The 24,928-nt window shown below is 36.5% G+C and overlaps 1 protein-coding gene across 4 annotated transcripts in view; it reads left to right on the top strand.

The window, feature by feature from the left end:
* The window catches only part of LAMA2 (laminin subunit alpha 2), a 599,838-nt gene that overhangs the window by 342,354 nt on the left and 232,556 nt on the right, over positions 1-24,928 (top strand). For all 4 annotated transcript variants that reach the window (XM_087865477.1, XM_087865478.1, XM_045805578.2 and 1 more), the window contains exons 15-18: positions 2,191-2,302; positions 7,903-8,016; positions 12,214-12,341; positions 21,190-21,276. In XM_087865477.1, coding sequence (XP_087721603.1) covers positions 2,191-2,302; positions 7,903-8,016; positions 12,214-12,341; positions 21,190-21,276 — 441 coding nt within the window. The remainder of the gene's footprint in view (positions 1-2,190; positions 2,303-7,902; positions 8,017-12,213; positions 12,342-21,189; positions 21,277-24,928) is intronic.

Below are 24,928 nucleotides of genomic sequence, written 5' to 3' on the forward strand. Positions count from 1 at the left end.
AAAGACTGATTTTTAACACTTACCATTTTAGGACCTTCTACTAGGTTGTCCAGACTGTACTCCCAGAGAAGAAAGCACTCAAGAAGTAATGATCAATGAATCTTGTGAAAGTCCATTAATCTGTGGCTAAAGATAAATACCTTATCTTTAGATGATGCCAGTTAGTACTCAGCACCTAGGATGATCCCATCCAACTGCTTTGGTTTTTCTTTTCAACTTTTTGGTTATGTCTGCGGTCATACATTCCAAGGTACTATCAAGTGTCTAGGATTAGTAAAGTGAGAGTAAAAACAGTAAAGATTTTTTTTTTTTTTTTGACGGGCAGCGAGAAAGGGAACACAAGCAGGTGGAGTGGGTGGGAGAGGGAGAAGCAGGCTTCCCGCTGAGCAGGGAGCCCAATGCAGGGCTCGATCCCAGAATGCTGGGATCATGACCTGAGCCTTAGGCAGACGCTTAATGACTGAGCCACCCAGGTGCCCCAACAATAAAGATTTTAATGTATTTTTTAATTTTAAGTAGGCTCCATGACCAATGTGGGGCTTGAACTCACAACCCTGAGATTAAGAGTCTCATGCTGTATTGACTGAGCCAGCCGGGTGCCCCAAAACAGTAATATTTTAGAAACTTATTAGTTAAAAAGCTTACAATTTGGTGAAAAGTTGTTACTTTTGAAGATACATTAAATGACCCATTAGTTTTGTTGTCTGGATTGATTACAGCTTAGATTCCCAAATCTCTGAAGCTCCTTGATAAATGTGAATCACTGATTAATAAAAAACTACCACTACTCTTTTGGAAGGCAACTGAAAATGCAAGAGTTGGCTACATCTTTCTTATGGTTAAAGGATGGCGTATAATGTTGTGTTAGGGAAGGTTGTCAGTCGTTTTAAGAAACAATACTTATCACTAGTCAATAGCAATCAGTTAATTTTGTGCCCTTAGAGTTTATTTTAAATTTGTTTTAATATATTAAAATGGCAAAAAGCTAGATTTGGAGATTCAAGTAGTATTTCTTATAGTATTCATGTAGACATTTTCTATCCTGTCTTAATAGTTAATGAGAATAATGTTAATAAAATGACTATTATTTAATAATCACCTAGTATGGGTTGTATATTATATCAAGAACTTTATATTCATTATTTCACTTAATTCTTTAATCAAGCTTATAATGTATGAACTCTTATATAATCTTTACTACATAGAGGAGAATACTGAGACCTAGAGAAATTCAGTAATTTTTTCTAGGCTACAGGACTGGTAAATGTCAGAGACAGGATATGAATCTTGGTCTGTCTGACTCCCAAGTCTATGTGGTTAACAATGAAGCTTTTAAGATTTCTTTTATGAAAAAAATGGGAAAAAGCCAATAAGACACCAATAATATTTATATAAATTGTTAATTCTATTAAGTTTGCATATTTTTGGAAGGAAATATATATGGGAAATACATATACACATAATGTACATAAATACCACATATATAAATAAAAAGAAAATATTACAGCATTTTTCAATTTGGCCAAACCAGCTATTTCCCCAAAATAGTGAGTGACACCAAATCACTGCTAAAATCACTGGATTATACAGAAGTGCTGATAAAATGAAACCCATAGATACAGAGAACAATGCATTTAATTTAGACCAAAAACAAATTAAGAAAACAGTCCTAAGTAATTCAACTGAGCATTTGAAAGTTTCGCTTTTGCCCTCAATGTGCAGATTTGTTTCTGAGAAAAAAGAAATCAAAACAGCTTCCTTTTTTTTTTTTTTTTTTTTTTTTGCTCCCATCTTTCCTTGCAATTTAAAAGGTCGAGCTGGATGTCAATATGGTCTTCTTTTGATTTTCTAGTTTAAATCTTAAGGTGAGTTCAACAGTCATATGAAAATGTTTTCTGTTTTAAAAATACCTTCAACTATGTTATTTTAAACTATTTCCCCCCAAAAGAAATCAAAACACATATCCAAACCCCAAGACGTGAGCATGAATAGTGTCATATCTTTTCAGCATCTGACGGGGTAGTGGTGGTGAGCACTCTCCACCGGACAGACTTAATGAATGACCAGACCGTCAAGTTAACGGGTATTTGCTGGCCTTCATTCTCAACACGAATAGTTTACCTATATTTACATTCTTATTGCTATACTATTCCTCACGCCATTTACCATCTCTTTTTCTTCCCGCTGTAGGTTAGGCTCTGTTGGCCTTGAATCCGCGGTCCCCTATCCTACAGACAGAAGCATTGCAGCCGCAGTGGAGGTTTGTCAGTGCCCTCCTGGGTACACCGGCTCCTCCTGCGAAGTAAGTTTGCAAGAATCAATCCTCAGCGCATTCCAGGTTCCTTCACTATTGCTTTCAGGACGCTATTTTTAAACGTAGTTTAGCTCTTCCATCAATGATTGCACAAATAAATGATAGTGTTGTCCTTAAAGAAGAAACTTGAATGTCTGCCAGAAACCATGGCTTTCAAAGAGAGTACCACTCACATTATGTCATCTTGAAATTATGTTTCTGTTTTGGGTATTTTTACCTGACTACAGCTGAAAATCTGATATTTTCCTAAGTGTTTATTTTCTGTTTAATTGGTTGATAAAATAAGATGAATGATAGCAGAATAATATTTAATATTTCAAAAATAGTTTCCCTTCATTTCTATCTCAGTACTTACCAGGAATTAGCATGATTTTTTCCCCTTTCCTCCAGTTTTTAATCTTGTGTATCACACTCTCTCTACTTTATTTCTAAGAACACCAAACTGCAAGCATCTGAAGGATACAATCTTTAAAATGTCAAGAATATAATATATGGAAGAAATACCTTGATCTGGAAAATTTTCTACCTGTCTTTGATTTGCTAAGCACCTAAAATTTGAGATATTTATTGTTACCCCAATATTCTAGTTTAATAATAAGATTAACATTTCTTACTTAATACCACAGTGTGTCATTTTAAAGTAATAATTTCCATGTACTTCTATTTTTTTTTTTTTTGGTAGTTTGAAATTGGTTTTACTTGAAACCTGGTCAAAAAATGTAAACACCATTTTCCTGATAGAGGACATAGAGGACATAGCTTGCAGATAAATAGGAGCTTAAATTCTTTAAAAATGGTGCCTTTAAGGAATCATTTGAGTGTACCAAGATGTTCCACTTCAGCACACTATCCCATTATGCCATTTATAGAAATACTCTAGGCATTGCTTTGTCAGTTCTTTTGTACTCTAAAATAATGCATGCTTTTAGAGGATACACAGAATTTAGAGTCCTATTCATGACAAATGTGTTTTCTTTAACTAGGCTCAGATTCACCTCTCTAGAAATAAAACTAAATGAAATTCACTGAGTACTTTGCTTTTCCAAAATTCATCTAAAGAAGAGAAAAATAATTGTGAAAATAAATTTGTTCTGTCAACCTAAATTTGATTTTACATCTAAAATACATGCGTATTTGGTGAAACATATTCTTTTATTAAGAGCCTAGTAGTTTTTATTCAAGCCAAAAGCTCCCTTTGAACTTTAAGTTCCTATTTCAATTGGAATAATAAATACCTTGATTCTGTCCTTGCTCTTCCTACGTACCCCCACATTCCTTATTTCCTGTACTCTTCCTCATCTTTATGAGTGCCCAGCCCAATGATATAAAACTGAGTATTAGAATTGTTCAGTTGGCTATGTTTTTTGTTTATTCTTCCTCTCTTCAAAAATATTTATTGTGAATCTTCGGTAAATTCTGTACTAGATGATGAGGGGATTATTTAGAAGGTTACATCATAATCCCTGTCCTTAAAGTGCTAACAATCTATTTAGGGAGCCAGGACAAATACCTATGAAAAATTGGATCACAGCACTATATAATTAAGAGACCAGTAAGTGGTACAGAGCATAAGTGCAACAATCATTCAAAGAGGTGAGCAATTCCAGCAGCGCGCGGTGTCACTGAGAGTATCCCGGAGTGGAAAGACCTCAAATCGGATGATAAATAATGGTAACGATTAGGTAGGAAGAGAGAAACATGGAAGAGTCAAAACAAAGAAACAGAGGAGGGAAAATAAAAGCTTCCCGTGACTCTCACACAATAATTGTTTGATAAATAAAGGTGTTTGGGAACCCATAAAGGAATTCAGTTGAGTCAGGAGACAATGAATTCTGGAACTCCAGAATTTCTCTCTGACTTCTTTTTTTTCAACTAACAATTCCTTCTTTTCCGCATCAAAATGGCCAATTTTTAGACTTGCTATTATTCATTCCTATCTTTTCCTGATTTCATTTGCTTTTTATTGAGTTCATAAGGCTGGTCATGCTAGCTTTGCTATCACCAATATCCACAGACCACTTAAAAGCTGAGTAAACTACAAAGGCCAGAATGTCGTAGTTCTCGGTTGCCAAAAAACGGGTTGAACCACTCATTAGGATATTCTCTTTCATTTTATTTGGGGCCACAATGTTGATTTGAAATCTTGTTTTCTTATTTGTACCCAGCTTCTTATAAATCCCTCCACAGTTTATCTTTCAAATACTTTCTGATTTTCCTTGTACCATCATAATTCATTTCACTTGACAGGTGGGACAGGTGAGGAAGTGAAAGCAAAATACTGAAAAAAGAAGTATTTTAATTCAAACTTAGTTTTCTATATGATGGGAATAATTTTAACCATCTCATGGAAGTATTCATACATTTTTTTTAGCTAATAGAGATTGATAATCATGTATTTTGACACAATCAAGACCCTTGACATGGATGATAAGGTGATGAACAATACAGATATGGTCCCTGCCCCCAACGACACTGCCTTTAGTGGTAGGCTAGACAATATGCCAGAGAGCAAATGTAAATAAATGTAACAAATGCCATGAAGAACATTAACGGGTACCTTCATAGAACTACTAAGGATGCGTGTTGGAAGAGTAGATGAGAGGGACTACTTTATTTATAACAGGTTGGAAGAGTAGATGAGAGGGGCTACTTTATTTATAACAGGCTACTTTATTTATAACAGAGAGGCTTTCTGAAGTGGTAACATGTAATCTGAGTGTTGAAGAATGAGAAGAGTCAGCTATGTAGAAGAAGCTGGAAGTGGATGAGGAGGGAGTGGAAAGAAGCTTTTTGGAGTCTGCAGGGATCTGAAAGAGGGCAAGGATGCTTAGAGCTTAGTAAGCAAGGGAGAGAGTAACACAAGACCCAATTGGAAGCGCTGGACCATTCAGAGCTTTGCCTGCATTATAATAATTTGGGATTTTATTCTAAGTGCAGTGGAAATTCATGAGAATATTTTAAGGTGGGTAGTGCCATGATCTGGGTTTTATAATTTGAAACAGTCTTTATGGGTGCAGTCTGAAGAACATAACATAGGAAAGCAGGAATGAGAGGAAGAATAGTTAATATGCTACTGTGGTACAGCATGCTATTGTGGTAGAATATGCTGCTGGAGTTTGTTTTCAGCTAATGGCAGGGGATGTAGAAAAATATGGGTTTACTCTCTCTGTATTTTGATAGTAGAACCAATAGGATTTATTGAAAGATTACATACCAGGGGAGAGTTTGAAGGATGAGTCATAGATTACCAGCTTGAGGAATTGGATATGATGTCATTTACTGAGCTGGGGAAGACTGGGGAGGAATAGCTGTGGGGAGAGGACAGAATCAATAGTCCATCTTAGAAATACTGGGTTTGAAAAGTATAAATTATAGATGTCAATGTACAGCTAGAATATGCAGGTCTTGAATTTGGAATATCTCTCTGGTCTAGAGATATGTATCTGGAAGGCATCATCGACCATGGGACTGAATAAAATTACCTAGTAGGCAGTGTGATGAGAAAGAGAAAAGTGATCAAGCTCCTAGGAGCTCCTGACAATGAGAAGTTGGGTCAAAGGAGAAGAGAAAGAGAAGAGCTGGGGTGGAAATGGGACTGTGATGTCCTGGAAATTGAGAGAAGGGCATTTGAGGGAAAGAGGAGTCAACTAAGCCATGTGTTGATGAGAGGTCAGGTAAAGTGCATCATGGAATTGTCTACTGGCTTTGGCTACCTGGAATGTGGTGACATAATCATGGTCAGTTTTAATTAAGTGGTGGGGGCACAAAGCAGAGTAGAATGGAATGAAGCATGAGAGGGAAGTGAGGAAGAAAAGACTTTTTTAGTAGTTACACCAAAAAGAAAAACAGGTAGAAAACAAGAAAGTTATGGGATATTAGGAAGTAATTTTGTCACGTTCATTAGTTAATTGTTCATGGGGATACTAGATCATATTTTTTAGCTGATAGTAGTGATCTGGTAGAAAAGAAAGCTCTTACTAATGCGGCCCAGAGAGACAATACTAGAAAGACAACAGATAATGGAATGCAGATTACGAGTATAGTGATACTCCTTTGAGAGGAAGAAGAATCCCGCATGCCCCACCCCATTGTTCTAGAGGGGAATACGGCAAATGGAGATATCGCTGATGCTTTTGGACTTGAGGATGTGGTATGAGTAGTACATTTGCAGAGTGTAAGGAAAACTTACTAATGACAACTCTATGAATATTTGTCCTGAAAACAGTAAATCAGTTCTCTCCCTGTTAATAATATGCTTAATTTCTACCCTTTCTGGGTCAGCCGCTTCACTAGTTTTTAGAAATACATATTACAGAAGGAAATTTCTTCTACGTGGAATCTAGGGTGGCAAAAATTTTAATGAGGAGAAATTATAAGAAAGGGATAGAAAATCAACACCTTTTCTGTACTGCCCAAATTACGAGGAAAGTCATTTTTGCTTTCCTTTCAGATGTGAAGTATCAGCAGACCCTTTTTTTATGTGTTTGTTATTGATGTTCACATTTAAGAGTCTTCATACCCTAAGGCAGAAAGAACGTTTCCAACAGCACACAACACAATTCTCTACACTTTATTACTTCAGTGGTTTCTCTCGTTTCCATTTTCAACTGGAAAAAAAAAAAGACCTTTTCACGATATATTATGTTACAGTTAACCATCCAGAAATATAATAAAGAACTGACAAAATGCAGTTTTAACTTGAGGGAGAACACAAGCTTCTAGAGGGCAGCTGCATTTGCCCCCTCATTTTGCATTCCATATAGTTCATAGTAACCTTCACAGAAGGGAAACTTCATCAAGGCTGAAGTGGACCTGGAGCTGGCTCTGACACGAAGTTCTTCTAAGACCTGATTCTGAACCAGAATCCCATTTTGTATAGTACAGTGTTCTACACTTTAAAAAGGGAATGATGAATATAAGTAGAGTTCTAGTACAATAATGCAATAAAATATCAAGGGAATATATGGTAAATAAATCATGAACCATATTGTGCCATTGGAGAAAACACACTATCATGCAGGGAATTGAGAAGGAAAGAGGTGAATTCTTCTTTTTATGTGTAGAAGTCAGCTGTGTATGTGATCAAATGTACGAGGAGGGCACTAACTTTCTTCCAAATGATTGCCAAGTGACAGAGTTCAGGGCAGTTCTATGTGAGTAAGGGAATGCAGTCCAGAAAGATCGACATTGCTTGGGATGACATTAGGTGCTGTCTTAGGCTGAGGTTCTCTGAAAGTCCTTTTATGTCTGCTGCCTTTTCTCAGTACTTTTCCTTCTCCTTTCTTGTCTGTGCTTTTTACTCTGAGACTGTCACATTTCAATTCTTTATATCTCTTCTTTATTTTACCATTTCAGAAGAGACACCAAGCTAATGCCTCCTCTAATCTCATACCTGCCAGTAACGCTAAGGTCAGTACCAAGTCCCAAATGTCAGGAGGACTAGCTCTGTAGCAATGTTCCAACAATGGCAACACTTAGATGAGCATGTTTGCAGAGTTTGCTACCTAAATATTTTTATCTAAAAAAGACCAAAAAAAAAAAAATTGAAAAAAAAATCCCTGAGACTTGAAAACTTATCTTTCTTTCAGTCTTGTTGGCCTCGGCACAGACGAATTAACGGCACTCTTTTTGGTGGCATCTGTGAACCATGTCATTGCTTTGGTCATGCAGAATCTTGTGATGACATCACTGGGGAATGCCTGGTAAGTGCTTTCTCCTCTGGGTTTGCTGATTGACAAGGCTGAAATCTGCTCAATAGGCCCTGCAATTCAATTACTACCTGTGGGACAAACACTTGAGTCAAGAAGTGACTTGACAGGGATCTTTATATTGAACTGAGTTGGAAGCTGAGAATGCTCTTTCATATGTGGTCTTCTTGACTAACAAGTATTAGGAAATGTTTATCCATAGTAGTCTAAGAATTGAATTAGAATTAGATATGTCATAATAAAATATAACTAATGACTAGGATGCCTACCTACCATGAAGATATATGGCTTCAATCCTTTCCATAAATCTATCAAAAATAGACTGTATTTCTATAACAGGAAATTATTTGTATCCATAATATGAAGAGTGTAAAATATAATCTTTATAATGTACATAATTCAGTTTTTTTCCACAGTGGGAAAAATGAGGGCATACTGCATGCTGTTCATTTTAAAATGTCAGCAGTTAAAAGTATCATATGTAGATTAAAAATAATAAATATATGCAATACATAGTCACCAGAGCTTCTTATCGTTTCTGCAATTAAGTCTAAACTTTTAAGCAGAAGAAAAGCTCTGCAAAGGCCAGTACTTCCCATCCTTCTAAGAACCCTCTAGACTGGAGAATGTACACTGCATAGACCATGCTGATGAACTCAAGGGCATGTGCATTTCATATTGTCTGACATGGCATGAAGCTTGAAGCAACACTTCTCATTTCATTAGTCTTGCAGAAACACAATTTGAAACAGTGCCATTTGGGAGGATATCATATTCTCATTTCCCTGTAGAATTAAAGCAGACTCTGTTATCTCTATTTCTTAATGTTCTCTCTTCTTCTTGCTCAGTGCCCCCCTCCCCTTTGGTCCACTTAAAAGCTTCCGGGAAAAACCCAAAATGAAAATTCAGGGCTTTTGTTTCAATGCAATTTGGCATTGAGGTTTATTGATGCTCTTTCTGTTTTCTCTCTCTAAGATTTTGTTTAATTGCATTGCTGTATAAAGCATGATAGCCTTAATTTGTGGATCAGTAGATTTTTCAAATGGCATTTTTATGGATAGAAAGACTAAGTGATTTTCATTTTAATTATACCATAAGTCTTTTAAAATGTACCTTGGGAAAAATATTGAGTTACCTTTAAACACTTTGCTAACATGCTATAGGAACTATTCAGCCCAAAGCTGATATGGATTTGCTTTATTTAAACCTAAAAAGACAAAAAAGAAATAGATCACAATATCAGACTTATAATGTTTCCAATAGTCCTATTTCATGTTGAATTGATGAGGAGTAAATCAAATCATGCTGTTGGTCCATTTGGTTATGTGATATTTCTGAGAATGGAAGCCCTTTTTTTGGAATAAAATAGTTTCAGCATAATTTGGGGAGGAAGAATGGAGGGAGCGACAATTATCTGAGATCTTCTACTGATGAAACATTGTTTATTGACTCCATTTCATGGAGAAAAAAAATAGGAGGCCACCTTCAAATAACAGAGGGAATCTTAGGGAACACAAAAGAGATCTTGTCAATAGAAGTAGAATCTGGTGTTTTCTGGGATTTCCATTATGGCTGGTTAATATGTGATCATGTAAAATATTTCTGGAGACTTTCAAATGCCTTTTATCCAAAATGATATTGATAACTAGGTGCTAATATCCCATTTTGAGCATATTGGTTCTGATATGATCCACAGAGAAAAATTTTTGAATGTTGCACAATAAAGACATTTTTAGTGTTTACTTAACCTGCATTTTATCTCCTTTTTTATTATGTATGTTTTTCCCCTAGCATTAAACAGAGGATTATGAATTTTACAGATACACTGCTTTTCAGTTAGCTTGGTTTGAAATATGATTAGAAATGGACTGAAATATATTTTTGATATCAGATCAAAATCCAGACCTCTGTGTGGACCTACATAAAAAGGTCATTTTAACTCAAAGTACATTTGAAGTGACCCAGGAAACGTTCAAAGCCACATGGGAAGATTGTATACTTGCCCCTTCTCATTGTTATTGTCACATGTGCTGTGAATGGACATTTGGAAGGGACTTTATGTCAGGACACCTGTGAAAATAACCAGCTCATCAGAGGATCATCTTTTCAGTTCTGATTTCCACTGTATTGTTGTCTAATGCTGTTTTATAGGCTCAGTTGCACAAACACTCGAGTGCTAAGACTAATTTTATGATTTCCACTAGACGAAATATGACATTAATAAATATAAGCAACTTCTACATGTTCTTTTTCTTTTAAATCAGTAGTTAGAGAAAAGCGGGGTGTCTGGGTTATGCAAGATTTTCAGTGGAATTTTAGAAATACCACTTTCAACATGGTTAAGACAATCAATTTTATTATCTTATTTTTTAAAACCCATAGTCTTTGAAAGTTATAATTTGATCATGACAATATGCAAAGAATATTGCAAAAAATACACAATATTTTAGTAATAGCCAACCTTAGTTAAGCTTGAAGACTGAAAGGACTTACTACGAAGATGAAATCAAAGAGGAAAGCCTTTCTTCACGTTGATCCGTGTTTTATACACTCCATCTTAATCTGCTGTTATTTAGACAACTGTTGATAGTGACGTTAGCCTCTGTGCTCTTTGAAAAAAGGCCTGCTAAATGCATTTGAGAGAGGAATTAAAGTACCTTAAAAAAAAAAAAAAACCTATTTTCAAGTATTGCCAGAGTCTAAAGAAATACCTGTTCACTTGTAGTTGAGTTGTCTTGGGATTTCAGAGCTTGAAAACTTCATAAATCATAGGCTTTAACTCCCTCATTTTATAGAATGCGAGAGATTCAGAGCGTTAAATGATTGGATTTTAATTTAATATCTTCTACTCAATAAAGAAGCTGTCCCTCTCCCCAAGGAATATAACCAGCTTCATTTAAAACCATGTATTTGTGTGTTTTTATTAAGTCCATTTACTAAACATAATTAAAATGAGCTTCTTTAAAAATATACTGCTATAATAATATTTCAGACTTTTCATTAAATTAGGCTAGCCATCCCAATGTTCATCCAGATTAATAAATATTTGCTTTATCCTTGAAGGGAATTTACAGTTTAGGTATTTCTTCTGCATATTTAATTAATGATCATAAAAATAAAGATTTTGTATCCCTAAGCTCTGATGAACTCTTTTCAACATGAGAAAAATATTATAATTTTATATGGTTATAACAATAAAAACGTATTTCAGTCACAATGAAACCATATTGGATGATTTTTAAAAGGAATCAGATACATTTTACTGTACCATTGGAGATGGAAGAAGTTAGGTCTACATGATGCCAAAACATACAAATCTATCAAATTGTGCTATAGAAAGCTTTCTAGACAATTCCAGTGTTTGGTTAACTGGATTGTTCACATTTGTACCAGTCTTTTGTGAACACAGCCTGAGTTGATAAGTATACTTTCACTAATATGAAGAAATCTAGATATAAATTATTTCATTTTGATTTTTGATTTTTGAAAAGGACATAGCACCAAAAATAACTACTTTGTAGAAAAATGCAGTTTCACTTAAAAAAAATTGTTATGTGCCTTGTGGTTTTACTACATTTTGATGTGTTTAAAAATCTTTCAGTATTCTCATTGTTTAATTATGAGCCAAGCAAGCCCCTCACAGATGTAATATGCTAGAGCATTGGCCAAATCATCAGTGCCCTCTGAGGTCCAAATTAATCTCTGAGGTAAGAACATCATTGTCCCAGAGAATTTGTATGAGTGGCCACTGTTCTCATTAAATCTGCAGTTTTAAGCTGAACAATTGACTTTTACCTAGAATCGGCTACAGTTTCCATTAAATATATATTGTTAGTACTCTGTAACTATGCACATGTACACACATGTGTGCAATCACACGTATTTCCTTATGAAAAAAAAATTGAAAACTAACAGAAAAAGGAAGTAAGATTTGTATAATTAAAAAAATGATAATGAATTTCAGTTGTTTTTTGTTAAGCATGCATATGCTGAAACTGGCGTGTTGTTTACAAGCTATGTACATATTAGATTAATTTTCAGTGCTATTTCCCAGCTGTAAACTTGACCATTTAATGTGGAAAATTATTCTTCTTAACAAGGAATAGACTAATAACTCTGTAGATCTATTTTTGGTAATATGTTGATGTTTGAGACCAAAATAATAAACTTTAATGTGCATGTCTTCCTCAGAACTGTAAGAATCACACAGGTGGCCCATACTGCAATAAATGTCTTCCTGGTTTCTATGGTGATCCTACTAAAGGAACCTCTGAAGATTGTCAGCCGTGTGCCTGTCCACTCAATATCCCATCCAATAAGTGAGTAACCAACTTACCTCTCTAATGATTTGGGCATCCAGTTCTGCAAGTGCATTTTTGATATAGAATGGTTCTTTCTCTTGTCACACATAAATAAATAATAAATATATGCATGAATTTCTCTGGAAATAATATGGTAGCTAAAATGAATTTTTCTAAACATAAAATATTTAAAGTTACAGCTATTTATTCTGCAGAATTTTTAATATTTTAGTTCTAGGTCTGGTGATTTAATATCTAGGTGACAGAACTCGAATAGAATTTCTAAAACAACTATAAAGGACAGACACATTTTATACAAATGTATATACATGCCCACATGTACACACACACACACACACACACACACACACACACACACACATCTTCATATAGTAACAAAAAGACCACTAATACTGGGGCACCTGGCTGACTCAGTGGTAGAGCCTGTGGCTCTTGATCTTGGGGTTGTGAGTTTGAGCCCCACATTGGGTGTAGAGTTTACTTAAAATAAATAATTTTTTTAAAAAAGATCACTAATACATTTACTGCTCATTTGGGTCCCAGTCTCACACTATTTATTTATGAATCTTGGGCAAGTCACAAACTCCTAGAAAAAGTAAAGAGACCAATCAATCTAGCTGACCTTTAATCACCCATCCTATCCCTTGGTTACCACATGGTTTGTCACATTATCATATGATATCATACATATATGATATATATATCAGTTTATCTTACTAAAACAGTTATAGTGGTAAGAACTATAAACTATATGAACATTGAAATATGGGTGATATAAGCACCTTATTTTGCATAAACTAAGTCTTTAAAAGGTTTAATGAAACTTTATACAATTTTTCTAGTCATCTAGTTTTAATTTTTTTTTAAATTTCTAATTATTCAGCTAGAACAAACAACCTTGGCATCTTGAAGTCTTTTAAGAGTATATATTCTGTCTGCCTCTTCCCTTACCTCTTAGGGGAACACTCTCTCCCAGGCGCTCTAATTCACATTCCTTCCGAGTGGCCATCCTTGAACCACCACCTGAACAAAACCCTGCATCATATATAGTTCTTATTTTAATGGGGCATACTGTGCTGAGCAAAAACCAACCTTTTTGCACTAGTAAAAAATTGTAAATAATGATAATTTTAAGTAAAAGGGATCTTTTTGGAGACTCTTCCTAAAGGTAAGCTTAGTGCTTCCTCTGCCTTCTGCTCAGGTCATGGTCCCCTCAGGCTCCCTGCTCAGCGGGGAGTTGGCTTCTCCCTCTCCCTCTGGCCCTCCTCCTAGTCACGCTCTCTCTCACACACTCTCTTTCTCTCTCTCTAATAAATAAATTTTAAAAATCATAAAAAAATAGGTAAACTTAGTACTTAATAATGTCCATATTATATTAGGCACTTTCCAGCTATTTCTAAATGCTATGATAATGCTTGAAGAGCTTAAATTTTTAGTGATTTTTAAAATTAAATCTATCAGCGACTGTCTTTTAATGTAAAAGTGTTATCAAGTTGGTCATATTCTGAATGAGGTCTTACCCAAGACACTGCCAATGAAATGGTCTTTTGTTAGAGTCAATGAATACAATAAGCTAAAGATGTGGAGAATGATTCTGTCACTAAGTTTAAAAGTCCTCATGGAAATTATGGTTCCTACTTTTCAGCCCACATGAAATCCTTATCCTCTCCAACACACCTCCTCCTTCAGAATTTTACAACTTAATCATTGGGGGAAAAAAGAGAACTAATATTTAATTAAAACAGACTACTAGGGACACCTGGGTGTGTCGGTTAGTTAAGCAAGCATCTGCCTTCAGCTCAGGTCACCATCTCAGGGTCCTGGGATTGAGCCCCACATGGGGCTCCCTGCTCAGTGGGGAGTCTGCTTGTCCTTCCCTCTGCCCCTCTCCCTGCACATGTTTGCTTTCTCGGTCTCTGTCTCTGTCTCTCTCTCTCAAGTAAATAAATAAATAATTAAAAATAAAATAAAACAGACTACTATATTCTAGATATAGTCCAATAAGGTGAATATTAGTACCCCCATTTTACAGATTAAGAAAAAAGACTCCAAGTAGAAATATAGTGTTATGGAACCAATTTCGGAGCCAGAAATCCTTGATTTAAATTTTGAGTTCTACTTTCTGGCTGTGTGATGGAAAAGTTACTTTAACTCTCTGTGTCTCAGTTCTTTTATCATTAGTTGTGATAATAGGACTTTCTTATAGGGTTGTTGTGAGAATTACATAAATTAAAATACACCAAGTACTTGAAACAGTGATTGGACATGATGAGTCCAATACAAGGACTGATGATTACTAAATAATTTGCTCAGAGTCATAATATTAAAGAATCAGAGTTGAAATTTTAAGTTTCAAGTCAAAGTACTTTCCAGTCCTCTGCAGTCTACTGGAGAACTTTTTTAAAAAGCACACTGAATTTTAAGTGATAACGTTAAGAGCAATTAAATGGGAAATTGGGTTAACATACGTTAGTGATCAAAATATTTCTAGAGTTTAGAGCATGAGCTTGGATGGACACAAAACTGAAGACCCTTTGGCAACCAAAGGTGTCAGCGAAAAGAAAGAAGCTAAAGGGAAATCTACTGGAAAATAATAAATATAGGAGAAAAAATTAAATTCCTTCACCATCTCTGGTTAGTCAGCCCTCTGTTGGCCGTAGTATGACACAACCCTTGCTCGCCAGTGTACTTGTGAAGGGTTAGACCACGCAGCAGAGAACCTGCTCATTCACTATGGCTGAATGAAATCCTCCAGGACCATCCAATATACTCAAAACTCAGTGTTCAACATTTGCTCTCACTGAGGAAAACAGAGGGACTACATCTGGCCTCTCACTTCTGCCGCACTCCTTCTCAGGCAGAATGTCACAGTCACTAGCAGAACTACCAATCCAGCAGAGCTGCCATTGATTGTACAATGCAAACCTTAGCTTAATACATTTTGAGAATTATGTAATTGGTTATGTAGATCTTAGGGATTTATCCTCAAGTCTAACCAACATTACTATAAATGCAGAGGGACCATTAGGGAGAGAACTTCGCTTGGGTAATTACAGGCACTCATGGCCCATCCTTCTCTGTTTGCTGTGCTTCTACTTCATTTTAATAATGGGTTCTAACTGTGTTCCTGAAAGAAAAAAGAATGTCAGCATCACCATCCATCAGTGACAAAGGAATTGGGTCCCAGTTCCAAGGATGGTATTTCCTCAAGTATATGTATTTCAATTTTGTATAATTATGGAGATCTTGATTTAAAAAAAAATAAAAACAACTCCATAGCATCAGTCACACCAAGTTTTTAAAGATCCTTTAATTTCTGAGATATTTCACTTACATTAAATAATAATTACGAAATAATAATTTTATCTTTACAAGTAGAACTGAGAATAGAGTAGCAATCTGTTTTAAATTCCAACTTCAAATATAGCTTTTTTCCCCAAGGTTTTTTTTTTTCCACTTAGTTTAAAAATACTAGTTTTGTGTTTCAAGTTCTAAAGACTTTTAAATTTAAAACAACGTGGAACATTAACATTGTCTAGCTGTGCAATTGTGATTAGAAAAATTCCCTGTAATCTAATGACCTGAATGTTTTATTAAATCACTAAATAATGAGACGGGGAAACTCTCCATTTAAAAAAATTTCTTTCAAGAAGTCATTACTATTATAATCTGAGTTGAAAACTCTGAGGAATTAAACTGAATATTCACAAATAATCCAGAAGATGGGATTCAAATTTTCACAGGTTATTCAGAAAAAAAAAAAAAAAACCAGCTAAAGGTTGCTGCAACCTTCATCTAGAAGTATAAGGCTTAGTGATAGTTTTGCTTTGGTGATTTATCTATTTAATCCCTGCTCATAAATCTTATAGATCACAAGCATTTTGGCTCCAAATTTCTTAGATAATATTGCTAAATAAATCAAATATGTAGGGAGATAAAGATAGATTGGTATAATTATTATGATATATGAATACAGACAAGCATATAATATTTAAATTATGCATATATATCAACTTCATCAACTATTCACAGTGTCCACTGTTTGCTTAGCCCTCTCATCTTGGTGATGTATATATTTTAGTTGTAGATTATAACTAGGTAGTCAAATTAATCTCTAGAGAAGCAAATAAATATGTAAATATTTCAAATGTTTTATAGTCATTAATTTCTGGCATCACATAGCTTATAAATTAAATATAATATGAAAGAGACACGTGAATGTCCGCCCTTGAACACTTAGAATGTGTTTGAATAGATAATATTAAAATCATTTGTATAATAAATTCAATATATTCTTGCCACAAGGCTGGACAGAGGGTAGGCTCTCAGTAAAGTCCTATTTACTGACACCTTTTTGAATACTACTTCTTTGGGGGCATCAGGAATGCTAGAATTTAAATTTTTAAAAGAATGGAACACTCCTAGAGCTGACTTTTGGGCTCCCTCAGAGGGCTACATTGAATTATTGCTGTTTTATTTAGCGCTTTTAATAGAAAAATAGAACTATTCCAAGACAGAAGGTAAATGTAAGAAATACTCAGCAACATTCTTTAGAAATCTTTGAGTGTGTTAGATGTTTCAGAGCACTTTCCTACACATTGTTTTATGTCTCCATGAGCGATTACGATGTATTTTACCAGTCCCTCGTACCAGAAGGGAGAGCTAAACTGCAGAGAAATCAAATGCCTTGATCGTGATCATTACAGCTTGCTTGTGGCAGAACCAATATTAGAACCCATATATTCTGATTCACCTCTCTGTGCTTCTTCCAAGGGGGCTATAGAAATAGAAACAATTACAGAGACATTGAAGAGAAGCAAGAAAACAAAAGGAAAGCAAAGAAAATTAACACAACTTCACGTTAGACACACCACACATGTTTGTCCTAAGAAACGATCCCAGGGTTTGGCAACAGTTATGCGCATGCAACGGTAGGGGATTACAGCATGATGAGAAAGCACAGGTGTAACTAACAAGTAATGAAATACCTTAAAATGGAAACAAATTAACATATTTTGGCAAAAACAATCTAGAGCATTATGAAAGGGCAGCTCCGATTTATTGTGGCACTCTGCGAAGGGCTTGTTTCACACTTTATCGGTATGAAAGGCTTCACTAGGTAGACCATATTCTCTTATTTTGCTCAATGAGAAACTCAAGTTTAGAGGAAAAAGAGTATCCAAAGACACAGAAAATAACCTGGTTCTAATTACAAAATTCAGGGATGGACATTAAATCAGATTTCATATCATCTGAAGGTTAATTAAAGAAATATGTGTTTGCTTAATGGTTCTCCTGAGAATAAGGACAGAGATCATTGACCCGAAAGAAGAAAACCTTAGAGACACTTCAGAATTTCATGTGGCCCAAGCCACAGTCACCAAGCAAAGGAATTTTCCCTTTGTTTTTCTCCCTTCCCTCTTGGTCCTCTGCTCCTTGGGCAGCTGTAACTGGCTCTTCTCACCGCCCTTCCAGCAGCTCTCTCGCGGACACTGCAGCGTCTCCTTCTTTCTGGTTTCTTTCTGGTTTCTCTTCCCCTGACCAGAAGGTTCCATGTTGCAGTTAGTTAGCAGGAATCCTGCTCCCTATTGTATATGCAAACATAGAACATGCCCTGATTCTATAACCCTGACTTTATAATGCTGGAAATCTCATGCCAGTGTGACAGGGGTGGTTATTTCCTATCACAACACAGTCCCAAGAGGCAATGCAGTTCCCTCTTGCATTAGCTGTGAGGAAGCTCAAAGCCATATGCTGACTGCCACTCTCCAAAGAACATACCTTACAATATGCATGCATTTTGTGCTCGAAATATACCCTTGATTTTACCTTATTTGTGTTTTTTTCTCTTGAACCTTATTGCACCATTTTATCTTAATGTACATATTTTGATAGGTAGAATTAAATTCTTTTTGGAACAAGGCCAATTTATCTTTATGTGTATATGCACATACGTTAGCACAAACACCTATATTTGCATATATATTCACATATATATGTATTACATACTTACAAGTGATCATTATAAACATAAGAATCTATGTTCAGCCATTAAGAAGGATTATTTCCATGTGCAGATCCTTACTAGGTAGACACCAGTAGCTTCTCTTCCTCCTATTTGTGGAAAATGCCTGCTGTTCTTGGATCACTTGTGTCTTCTGTGGCATGAAGTGGATAATTCAGGAAGCAGAACACAGTCTCTCTGCTGACAGAGAGCTAGCCAACTAGCGTTAAATGACATAATCTTGGAATCGCTGGAAGTCAACAATGATCTTACAGTTCCCTCTTTCTGTCACAGAATAGTTAGCTTCATATTTTGGCCAAAATCAGTGTCAAGTTGCTTGCTGTGTTTGCCAGAATAAATTCTGTAGATGTTTTCTGTTGTACATGTATATTTCCCATTCTCATTTTATTTTTGTTGTTGAATGCCCTCTTCCCCATAGTGGCAACTGTAATTCTAGTGGGAAGTGAGTAAACCCTCAGGTTATATTGTTTAAAGAATATTGAATCACAAATACAGACATAGTTTATGAGGATGCTTTGTTGAGATGCATCATGTCAAGTGATGTATTACCAAAAGTTTAAACTTATTTAATTCTTACCAGTAGAATGAATGCTGGCTGGTTACAGGGAAAAGAGAACATCAAATTAGAAATGAGAAGTCCTAGATTCCCTGCGAAGGCTCCTGGATATTAGCTATGACCTTGGGCAAGACAAATGATGCCTGCCCCAACCAGCTTACAAGATTTTGTACAAATGTGATAAAATTATTTGTAAAAGTCCTCTGAAAATGTAAAGAGCTAGTCAAATTGAATATATTGTTATTCCTTAATTTTTTTTTCCTGAAAAAGTATTGATTTTTGTCAGTGGGTGCATTTTACTTTACTTCTGTTGGTTTTAACTGACACATGAGTATATTTAAGAATTTGAAATCTATTTTATGGTTTTAAAGTGTCAGAAACCCTGTCAAACACCTTTGACATGACTTACGGTAAACTGATTTAGGATTTTAAAAAATAATTGGTATGGTTTTCTTTCAATCACTGGAGTCCCGCATGAGTGGGAGACCCAGGGCTTCTAGTTAGAGTCATTTTGTCCCTAGACAATGAGACAGTTATAGAATGCCAATTTCAAAATAAGACATACGTGTATTCTAGAGATTTGTCAAAATCCAGTCCTCCCTTTTATGTCTGAGAACAATAGCAAATCATGAGGTGAGGAGGGGAAAAAAAAAAAACTGTTTCTTTTGTTTTTACATGTGCCTTATTTTCTTCAATGCAGTCATTCACCTGCCAAAAAAATCACTCATGGCAAAGACCTTTTGGGAGCAAGTGCCAGGCTGCTCTTTAAAAGATGGCGCTCCTCTCACAGAGTACAGACTGGTCGTGACTTGGTTCTGCTGCTCATGGCAGCCACCACAACCCCTTCACTCAGTGTCTTTTGTATTTGTAACTCAAGGTAGCCCAAGTCAGGCTTCCCCCCTGCCTTACTGCAACAGATTCATTTTGACTTTGCCCTGAGTTGAAATGTTTTAAATGAATGAAGGACTTGGTTCTAATAGCTTGCTACTAATAAAAAAAAATATATATATATATATATATATATATATATATATATATATAAAATCTTTGCAGGATTGCTATGAGTTAAGCCAGAGGAGTATTATTTAGAAGTGGTACCTGTGATCTGACCTGCACAAAAGTCAAGGAAGTATTCCAAAGTGATTCAGGTGTCAGGAGCAGAACAAGATCAGGACTGGCAATGTTTAATTTGTTGTTCGCTCATTAATTCATTTAGCCATCAGACAAGGCTGCATTGAATTGTCCTGTTATATAAAATAGAAAAATAAATCTCTTTAGGGAAACATAATGGGAGGGAGATCAGTTGGGGGCAGTTTATTTTAAAATGGTAGAGCAGCAGAACTCACAGAATTCAGAAGGACTGATGGCTCTTCAGAGGGCGATTGTGTCAATCTTGGGGTAAGGTTCATGTGTGAGGGGTGTCTCTCACAAGGCAAAGAAGTTATGTCTGAGGTTATACATGTTGTTGAAGGCTGGCATATAATTCTGTAATTCCTCTGCTGGATCCTAATTTGGTATTCAGTTCTGTTACTTCAGACCCAAACTGGAAATGTGTACAAAGAGAGAGATCAAATTTGGGACATGCCAGAAGATGTGTAGTGGCAAGGTTTTTGGGGATTGTTTGGCTGATTGTATATTTAAGCAGAATACGCATGCTTTATCTCTTCTGAAAAACCTTTAGAGGATTTCATCTGCCTAAACAGCATGCTCCTTGGTCCACGTGGGCAGAAGCTTGCGTATATGTACGCATGTGTGCACACACACCCACACCCTTCCCCCCACCCCCCCACACAGTACCAGTGCTGAAAGTAGGAGCCCCATCACCACCACCACTACTTCCAAGATCACATACTGAGTTTTCCAAAATCTCTAACAGATTTTTCTGACCTACTTCAAATTCAGAAGGATTTGGCTAGAAAAAAATATATGATGTCGTGTCTTTCCAGGCCTGGGCAATCCCTACAAAGCAACTGTATAGCGCCACTTGTTACTGATGATCACAGACCCAGAACAGTCAAAAGTCAGCTAATAACATGCCACGAGGCTCCTGCTCTCCGCTGGGCTATATTCACGTCTGCAGAAATAGCAATGTCATTTCATCCTCAATTGGCCAGACCCTAATCTCCATCTGTGAGACAGGAATGACCAGCCTGTACCCTTTTGTCACAGCAGTCCTGGAGAAAGAGTAATGAAAACATGCCGCTAATGACTTTGTGTATGTGTTTCTTCCTTGTCTCTGTTGTTCCCCAACAATATCAACACAGCTTTAGCCCGACGTGCCGTTTAGACCGAAGTCTCGGATTGGTCTGTGATGCATGCCCTGTCGGGTACACCGGACCACGCTGTGAGAGGTGAGCATGGACCACCTGTCTTTCACGGTGATTTCTACCTCGGGAGTTATAAAACCACAGATATTATCATCCTTTGCACTATTTCAGAAACACCACCACACTCAGTGAGGTGAAATAAAGTTTCTCACTGTACTTGTCAAACACATGCATTGTATTTTTATAGTTTATTTATTCTCTAGAAATTGCTCTATAAATCTCCATTCACTCAGAGAGTGTTTGATTAATGTTTTAATCTTAAAGGTTAAGCATTAACCTATAATCTTTCTAGAAAGTATTGCTCAAGTGGAAAGTCATGCACTCTAAGATTTATCTTACTGTCTATGTTGGCACCATTTATTTTTCATAATTAGTTTTTTGTTCTAAAATGTGGCTTAAATGTGTAGTTCATAGTTCAGCAAGCGGTCCATAATTTACCTTCAATATATTTGAAAATAGAAATAAAATGTGATTTATTATCGTGAATTCTATCCTCTTCTAATTACTTCTAAGCCCGTAGTTTAATTCCTGTTGATTTTACTAGGTTGCTTTGCAGTGGAACTGGAGATTTTATTTTATGTAATTTGTGTGATTATTTTTCTCCTGAACTATTTTTAAAGGAAAGGTTCTTCTGTATTTCAGTGTCGGTATAAAAAAGGGTACAAAATTCTCCCTTGATATCGTTGACAAGTACACCAGCATTGCTCTGGTTTTAGCACTGGAAGTCGTCCCCTTTGCAGCGGGGGATGGGGAAGCAGAGGAAGTGACCTGCTTTCACCCGTTATCATTGAGGCAAACACCACAGAGGGCTATTTCTGCCTCTCCTTTCCTGTCCTCTCATCACCAAGCTCAACCAGGGTGCATAAAGTTAATGAAGCAGGAGCCAATCACCCAGAGAGAAGTGAGCCAACAGCTAGCAGTCTGTGGACGAGGTGCCAGTGATGGTTCCCAGCGGCAACAAGTAGTGTTTGTGAGCGTGGCCACATCTGTAAATGAGTAATGGAAGAATAGAACGGAAAGAAGGATGATTTATTTGCAACCAAGGAACCAGAGGTCTTTGTGTTAATAAAAAAAAAAAAAAAAAAAGGAGGGCACGCGTATATTACTTACTATAATCACAGGACACATCATCGCCAAGACAGATTTACATCAAATGTCTAACCCCCTGGCTCACTCCAGACAACCTTTTCTTTAGCAGCTGAAAGATGACAGCCGCTCTGTCACACAGCGCCATTAAATCCCACTTATCTAGGTGAGCATAATCTCTGATGTATTTATGTTACTTTGCTTCATGCTCTGTATTTTCTCTACATGGTAGACAATCCTTTCGGAACCATGCACAATTTAGCATTCTGCATTTTATTTAACAAACATCCGTTTAGCAACCCCAAGTGCCAGGCATGGGGCTTGATGTAGGACACGAACAGATGCGTCGTACTATCCTTACCTTCAAGCAGCTCCCGTCTCTGAAGAGGATGAGAACGGTTGAATGTATTCTGGAGACCATTCTACTCTGAATAATCAAAATTACCGAGGAAAGAAATACCTGACGGATGATTTTCTGTTTAAAATCTTTCTTAATCAACTTGAGAAGAAAATGGAAATGGACCTGCTTCCCAAATGGCATATCTTCTCTCCAATTCAAGTTCATCAGTCAAGAATCATCTTAAACTATTATTATAGGGAAGATGGAATCTTATATTTTTCTAGCCAGAATTTGGATTAGGGTTTTCCGGGAATATTTAGGGTTTATCGTTTCTCTGTACTTATATGAGCTCAAAAGTCCATTAGTAGAGGGATTCAAAATATTAGGAGAAACATTTTTGAGGATGTGCAGGCTGAAGTAGAAGGAGAGGAGAATAAGGGTCAGAGGGGAGAAGACGATCCTGGCTGCTCTGAAAATCTTGTAATCAAAACTATTCTGTAAGTGATTGGTGTAATCAGTTTGTGCACATCATCTACATAAAATCAGCATTGGAAAACTGGAGCAGTGTTTCCCAAACTGTAGCTGTTTTTGAAATAGAGTTCTGTGATCGCAGAAATATAGGAAGTATCTATTAGCATGTTCAAAGTTCTGACATGTCCTGGATGGAAGAAATCTGTTTAATTTCTTTTTTCTTTTTTTTTTTTAAAGATTTTATTTATTTATTTATTTGACAGAGATAGAGACAGCCCGCGAGAGAGGGAACACAAGCAGGGGGAGTGGGAGAGGAAGAAGCAGGCTCATAGTGGAGGAGCCTGACGTGGGACTCGATCCCATAACGACGGGATCACGCCCTGAGCCGAAGGCAGACGCTTAACCGCTGTGCCACCCAGGCGCCCCTGTTTAATTTCTTTAACTCAGCGTTTTCTTTTCTTTTCTTGAGGTATAGCTGACGTACACTGTTACATTAGTTTCAGGTATACAACATAGTGATTGGACAGCTGTATACATTATGCTATAACTCAGCATTTTCTAATCTTGTGCGACCATCAATCCTTACATATATATATATATATATATATATATATATATATATATATATATGGTATTGTGACAAAGATATGACATAATATTAACTGATATTCTTTTTTTTAATTTGACCCACAATGTTAAATTAGTTTCAGGTATACAACATAATGATTCAGCAACTCTGTAGGTTATCCTATGCTCACCACAAGTGTAGCTCCCGTCTGTCCCCATGCAATGCTATCACAATATCATTGACTGTATTCCCTATGCTGTGTCTTTCATCCCTATGACTTATTCACTCCGTCACTGGAAGCCTGTATCTCCCTCTCCCCTTCACCCATTATGCCCAAACCCCCACTCCCCACCCCCCACCCCTGTGGCAACAGTGTGTTCTCTGTACTTATAGGTCTGATTCTGCTTTGTTTTTTTTTTTAAATTCATTTAAAATACTGACTGATATTCTATAACGTGTAGAGCACTAGTTACACTTTCCAGAAACTTCGCATGGGGCCAAAGTGCTCATACTTTCAGATATTACTACTTTCCTCTGGGGAATGTTTTAAACAAAAGAAAAATGAGAGAGAGGATGAGGGAATCAGGTATTCATCATGGCACTTTGCTAAGATTGTGGGCATCTGTCATTATCAAGGAGGAGAAAAAAATAGAAAAAGAAAGTATATTGAAAGGTGTAAAGGGATGAGTGTTGGAGCATCAAAAGACATTTAAAAGAACATGGAGAAAAAGTGAGCTAAATGCTGATGACACTGCTCTGCTGGTCACCAAGCTACTTTCAGAATAAGACTGTAGTCCCAGCAATATATCGTACTTAATGGAGAGACACTTAAAAAAGACCGAAAAGACTGTGGCAGGGTGCCTGGGTGGCTCAGTCAGTTGAGCATCTGACTCTTGGTTTCAGCTCAGGTCATGATCTCAGGGTCTTGGGATCAAGCCCCACATGGGTGGGCTCTGCGCTCAGTAGGGAATCTGTTTGAGATTCTCTGTCTCTCCCTCTACCTCTCCCCCCACCAAAATAAATAAATAAATCTTAAGGAAAAAAAAGACTGTGGCAAGTTGACCCAGTGGGATCCATAGGACCACATGAAAATTAATGAGATATATGGACCCCTGAAGCCTCGTCCCCTCCCTAGCTGACCAATTTTTAATGACTCCTCCCCAAGTGAGAAGAGAGAGGTCAAAGTCAAGACTCATTTCACAATGGCTACT

The sequence above is a fragment of the Ursus americanus genome, chromosome 11 (assembly GCF_024610735.1).
Source record: "Ursus americanus isolate L20-20 chromosome 11, mUrsAme1.1.p, whole genome shotgun sequence".
Taxonomy (NCBI): domain Eukaryota; kingdom Metazoa; phylum Chordata; class Mammalia; order Carnivora; family Ursidae; genus Ursus; species Ursus americanus.